At 43.2% G+C, this 6,331-nt stretch overlaps 1 protein-coding gene across 1 annotated transcript in view; it reads right to left on the minus strand.

The window, feature by feature from the left end:
• Positions 1–6,331, minus strand: part of LOC105805808 (coiled-coil domain-containing protein 129-like) — a 19,659-nt gene that overhangs the window by 5,161 nt on the left and 8,167 nt on the right. The window contains 2 exon segments of the mRNA XM_012638760.1: positions 4,012–5,331; positions 5,761–5,843. Coding sequence (XP_012494214.1) covers positions 4,012–5,331; positions 5,761–5,843 — 1,403 coding nt within the window.

Genomic DNA, 6,331 nt, shown 5'->3' on the forward strand with positions numbered 1-6,331 from the left:
TAATTAAATCAACAAACCGTTATCATAGATAGCCCACAGACTACAAAAATGGCATTTACCAATTAGCCAGCTAAGTATTTCTCTCCAGTGTTACATACCACTATGTAAGGGGGTTAGGTGAGGATGTTTTTCTGAGTCTTCGAGTCTTTTACCTAAAATTATTCTCAGTTTCAACATCTGCTTGAACTCCCATTCTTGTGTAAGAGATGTTACCCATCTTTGCCTATAATTTCACTTGGTCCAAAACCTATTTTCTGTTAATTTTATTGTAAATATTTTTTCTAACTCCAGCTAGCATCTAGCATCTAACTTAAAGCCGTTTTTCTCCAGAACATTTTTCAGGCCTTACAAACCCACGCTCACTCACAGTAGATACTGCTGCATGTCCCAATCTTTTTCTTTTGTTTTTTAAGCTTTTTTAAGTAGCCTCCTCTGATGGAGGAATGCAATCCCTTATTTCCATGTGCTTTTCTGCATGTATGTGCGTGCCCATGTGTATGCCTGCATGTGAATACATATATGAACGTGTGTATGTGTGTATGTTTTGACTGTTTCCTTTGGGTGTATGTTTCTGGTTCTTTGGATCTAAATAAAGAAAAATGCATTGTCATGTAGTAAAACCTTATATAGTATCTGTTTCAGCAGGTGTATAACACCAAATCAATTTGATATAAAAGTACCTCCTTTTCTGCATAATTGTAAATTCTCAGAGGAGAGAAGGCAGAGGCAATATGAGACAAGGTATCAGAAACCATGAGATGGTGGCCCTCACACTCACTCAAACTACTACTTGTTTAAAACCAAGTCTGAGGATGGCTGTTGTACATAATGGGCCACAAAATCTCTCTATTTTCTGCACAAGTGCTGATATGTCATAGTGTCAAGTCAGGAGGGACATCTATGTCTAGCTACCAAATCTCTTCACACAGCTGGGGCTACTCAGGCCCAAGGCCCTCTCTCAACATGAGGCAGGAGGAGTGGGAAGAGCTCTGGTCTACCCTGGGAGCTGGCCCAGGTTTTACCTTTTGTCCCTATTCTAAACGACATCCTTACCTTGTACCTGGCTCTGCATTCCTGTGCCTGAGTGTCCCCAGTGCTGTTTCTCACTCTTACCCCTCTGTCTCCGCACAGAAGCTGCGGTCCTTCTACCTGCTAATCCGCTCCAGCTGCCACGTGCCCACTTGCTCTTTCAATCTTGCAACCAGACCTCTACAAATGCATAAGGACACCTCCAGAACCTCATAGACCGCCAGGATTTTCACATCGACAGTCTTACTAGTCTGTGCTATTGACCTGCCGTGCTCTCTGGACACCATGGTTTGCCCGATGGATTAGACGCCGTCTTGGCACCTGCATTGAGGCCCACCCTCTAGCTGCTCTCAACGTTGTTGCCTCCTTTGCACCTCACTCGTGTCAAATAACCTCAGCAGGTGGGACGTGTTTTCAGTTTGTGACATGGGAGGCCGTGTTACCTCTTTTTCTTTTTCACTTCTGGTCACATCACTGAATAAATGATAGTCTAATTGAACACCAAGATACAGTTGTTGCCATGGATACCTGATTATAATATTGGGGATAAATTCAGTGATGGTGCTTCCCAAAAACAATTTGATGCACTAGACTTCTAGCTTCTCTGCCTATGGATATGTGTTTGTTATTTCTCTTCTTAATGCAAAAAGTAAATGGTTTATATTGTTTTTAAGAGTGGTGATATAAACAGAAACTGGATAGTATCTTATTATGGAATAAATACCTGCAGGATCTACGCTAAAAGAATGACATTAGATATGTCTAAAAGGACCATTTCTTCTAGAGTTTTTAACACAATTTCGATTTGCACAATTTTATTATTTTTAAGAAAATGTAATACTAAATATGATCTAATTTGTATATCTTTCTAAAGCTTATCTTAAAATGTAAGTTAGAAAAATAATCTTTTTTAAGTATATATATTTCTATGTTAGACCAACAACCCAGTTTTCATCATGGAAACTAAACTACCTAATTCTAGGATTTAATATTTTTTCCTGTACAGCCTCTCAAATGTCATCTTCTCTAGCTATCTTTCACACTTAACATTTTTCCCATATGAACTATGTGATCAAGTAAATGTTTATTCCCTTAGAGCTGAGTTTTTCAACCTTGACACTATTGACATTTTGGGCCACATAATTCTTCGTCGTGGTGGCTGTTCTGTGTATTGTAGGATGTTTAGCAGCATCCCTGGCCTCTACCCACTTGTTGCCCGTAGTAACCACCCCCTCCAAGTTGTGCCACTAAAAATGTCTCCAAACATTGTTAAATGTCACCTGGGGAGGTGGGATGTGGGAAATTATCCCCAGTTGAAAACCACTGCCTTAGAGCACTTAAAATCCCTCAATAAATAATGATGATGATAATGACGATGATGACCCCACTATTCTCCAGGACTTGAACCTAAGTCTTTCGATCCTCCAGAAGGACCCCTGCCATACATTAGGCTTGTTCTTTTCTTCCACTGAGCTTTTGGGTAATAAACCCAGAATTGATTTCAATGCCTAAATGAAACTTTCTCTTCCTAGTTCAACCCTCATTAACGGCTCATTTAAAAATATCCCAAAAGCCTGGGAGTCTTGCAATTCGAAAAAAAGATGTGGTAAATATTTAACCTTTCATGGAATCACGTTGTTTATATTACATTTATGTAGATTTCTATGTGTTGAAGGACCATGTAGTAATTTGCTTTATCTTTCAAATAATCACTTTGTGATGTCAGTCCTACACTTCCATAGATTTCGATATTTTAAAGTTTGACATTTCTTTGCCTGGAGCATAGTGCCCAAGAATTTAGTATTTCCCAAATTTGAATTTGAATCTGGACTTCCATTTACTAGTTAGGAGGCATTAGGAAAATGATTAAAATTCTCTCAGTTCTAGCTCCCTCGTCTACAAAAGAGGAAGAAGCTGGCACATATTAGGGACCTAATAAATATTTGCGGTGTGGATGAAAGGGAAGGTTAAATGACATAATGTAAAGTGGTTAGCATAGGCACTCACTAAATATTAAAAGAATGAGAAGGTAACCCACAGGCGCTAAACAGTAGGTGCTCAGTAAATCATGGTCCCTCCTCGCTCCTTTGAATAGTTGCAGGTCTACATTGCCTGAGCCACACCCACCCCACCTTCTGAATTTTCTATACATGCAGTTTGATGTGTGATCGTCTTCATTTTTTAATCAATGGCTGGCCTTGAAGGCCTAGATTATTTCTCACTTTGAGAACCACTGAACACTTGTGGATTAATGAAGGGTTGAAGAAGGCGGGGGTCATTCAGTTCTCAGTAACCCCGATATCCACTTTTACACACGCTTAGCAAAGGTAGACCAAAAGTCCCTCTATCTGACATGAAAATCTCTAGATTCAAGACCTGAGCAATAATTAAAATGGTAACAAAAATTGATAATAAGAGTAACATCCGCACAATTAACATTACCCAGGGCTTTCTATGTGCCGCACATTGTGCTGAGTGTCTGAGTGTGTCAAGTGCTTTACAAGGTTTACCTTGTTTAATGTGGAAACAAGCCTGTGTCAATGGCATGAATAGTCTCCCTATTTTACAGAACAGGCCCAGAGAGAGTAAATGTCTTGTGCGAGATTACACAGAGAGTGAATTTCAGACACAGAACTTCTCAGCTAGACTGAACTGGAGATGAGGCACAGAAGCATTAATGTTTATAACCTTAGACATATGAATATATTGTTCTATACCTTAGCTTTCTCTTCTGTAAAATTGAAATTAATAATAAAATTTGCTTTCCTTACTTCAAGAGATGATTGATTGGAAGTATCAAATGAGAAGAAATTTGTAAGACTACATCATAAACAACAGAACACTCTACAAATATTACTCATGATTAAAAATAGAAAGGTAAGCCCTGAGACCTCGTGCTCAGAAAGGAAGGCCGAACACTGTCCCTGAGGTGTTTATCATTGGTGCATCTGCCTTCCCACCTTTGCAGAAGTCAACACTTACGGAACAGAGCTCCCTCACTGTGGTGTCCTGAAGGACTTTCAAAGTCTTCATGAACTGGGCTTCCGGGTGATCAGTATGTGAGTATAGGCAATGCCTACAGACTGAGGGGGCAGGGCCAGGGCTTTGCCTCTCCCTGGGGCAGTGGCAATGGTGACAACAGCAGACACAGCAGTGGGCAGGAACAGTGTGGCAGATGCCCCCTGGGTAGATCTTAGGGAAGCCTGTGTCTAGAGAGACAGATTTGGTGAGGGGCTGGGGTCCGTGTGTCAAGGCCTTGTTACTTGGGGCTGAACAGAAATGCCAGGGCCTGGGCTCCCATGCAGATGTTTGAATGGAAGCATCCTTGAACTGTCTTTCTTCTGGCCCCAGTCTTGGCCCTGTGGTGACAGGGTCACACATAGTACATTCTAAAGATGTTCCTTTAGAATAAGTCCCCAAGGCCACAGCACTCTGAGCAGCTGACACCAGATTGGAGGACAGCTGGGTTGTCACAGACTTGGAGCTGCCAGTGTTTGAGTCAGCATTCGGATGAAGGTTTTCCAGCCCAGCTTCTGTCCTGGGTGGCATTTGACCCAAAGCACTACATCTTGGCTTCACCTGGGCAGTCTCTCCAGGCAGTTTATGGAGGTGGGGAATGGACTTTTCGGATGTTTGAACAAGGTCAACTGTATACGGCACAACTTCACTGTGCTTGGGGACATGCTGGGGTGGACTTTCTCCTGCCAGAAAGGTGTTGTTGGTGCCAGGACAGAATCTGCAGCTTTCCTCTTCCCGTGGGGCCTCAGAGTCTAAGTGAGGGAACTTGTCTCGAGCGTGGTCATTTCCAGGTGACCTGTGAGACTCACAGTGGTGGCTTTGCACGTGCACTTCTCCAGCTCTCTCGGGCCTCAGAAACCCGTCCTTCGTTTTTGTGATATGCGTCACCATAGACCCCAAAGGGCAATCACATTTAGGAGTATCTGTGGCTCCAGTGACCTCGTATTCAGCGTGGGGAGTTGGCAGAGGCTGCTGCAGCTGGCTGTCTTTCCTTGGGTGCTCTCCACCAATGGGGGTTTTGGTAAGAGTCAGGTCTGGGGTCAACAGCTCTGGTGACCCCTCCATGGCCTCAAGCTGAGACTCTTCCTCCATCACAGATATTGAGGCCTTTTCTTCCAACATACTCCAGTCTTGGCTTGAAAAGGACGTGCTCATCATACTCCTGGAATCAGACTCGTCTGACTCGTGCTGACAGTCCTGGGGTGGTGGGAGGCTGCGGCTCAGATCCCTCGGCTTTCCACCTGTGTTCTCAGCAGGACGTTGGCTGCTCGGCAGGGACGGCATCTGTAGGAGAAATCAGGACAAAGGCAAGTGGGTCAGAAAGCGAGGGAGGCGATAGGTTTAAGCAGATTTTTTTTCTTGTCATTACCATTGATTCAGGAGTCAGGAGATAAGGTCTATAAACTCAAGCTTTATATCAGTTTGATACTTTGCCTAGGACCTCGTCTCTATGAGACTCAGCTTTCTTGGTTAGAAAAATCAAAAGAAGTAAAAAGGAAAGGAAGTCTGAGCTCCCTGGCACTGTGTCTAATGGATTCCATCATCCTCCATTCCCTGGGCGTATGTGGCATGTGTCTTTTCTGGTTGTGGTGGGCACCTTAAGCTATCTTTCTTTCTGAGTTAGCTGTGAGTGAGGTTAGGGTGGCAGGGTGGTTGATAGGGCTGAAGTGGCCGTGAGGGATGGGCACCCAGGGCCCTGTTGCACCCTCCTACCTGCAGGGGCAGTGGCTCTAGGGGCTCCTCCAGGAACCCGCTGCTGTCAGACTGACAGCTGTTGGCTCTGTCCACCCTGGCACCTGCGGAAGGAAAGAGGCCTTGAGGTCAGTAAAGTGGACACGTGCTGCCAGCAGGACTGGGATCAGGCCCTACAGGTGCCTGGCAGGCCACAGACCCTCAGTGAATGCCCACTGCATGGAAATATAAACAAACGAGGGAATTCCAAGGATAGTTCTTTCTCAATTGTCAGAGAGTTCATGTAAAACTGCATCACTTTTAAAAAAGAGTAAAACATGAAAAGAATAAAACATGAAACAAAGGAAGGGGAACCAACACCTTTTAAAACTAAATAACATTATGGTTGTGAGATGAATCTTTACTAAAGGGAAGAAAATCCAGAAGGAAACACATGTGCTTTAAATGCTACACTAATAAAACAATTAAAAGACAAAAAATTTGTGTGTGTGTGTGTGTGTCAGAGAGTTCATGTAAAACTGCATCACTTTTAAAAAAGAGTAAAACATGAAAAGAATAAAACATGAAACAAAGGAAGGGGAACCAACACCTT

This window comes from Propithecus coquereli, unplaced genomic scaffold (genome assembly GCF_000956105.1).
Source record: "Propithecus coquereli isolate 6110/MARCELLA unplaced genomic scaffold, Pcoq_1.0 Scaffold134, whole genome shotgun sequence".
In the NCBI taxonomy this organism is placed as follows: Eukaryota; Metazoa; Chordata; class Mammalia; order Primates; family Indriidae; genus Propithecus; species Propithecus coquereli.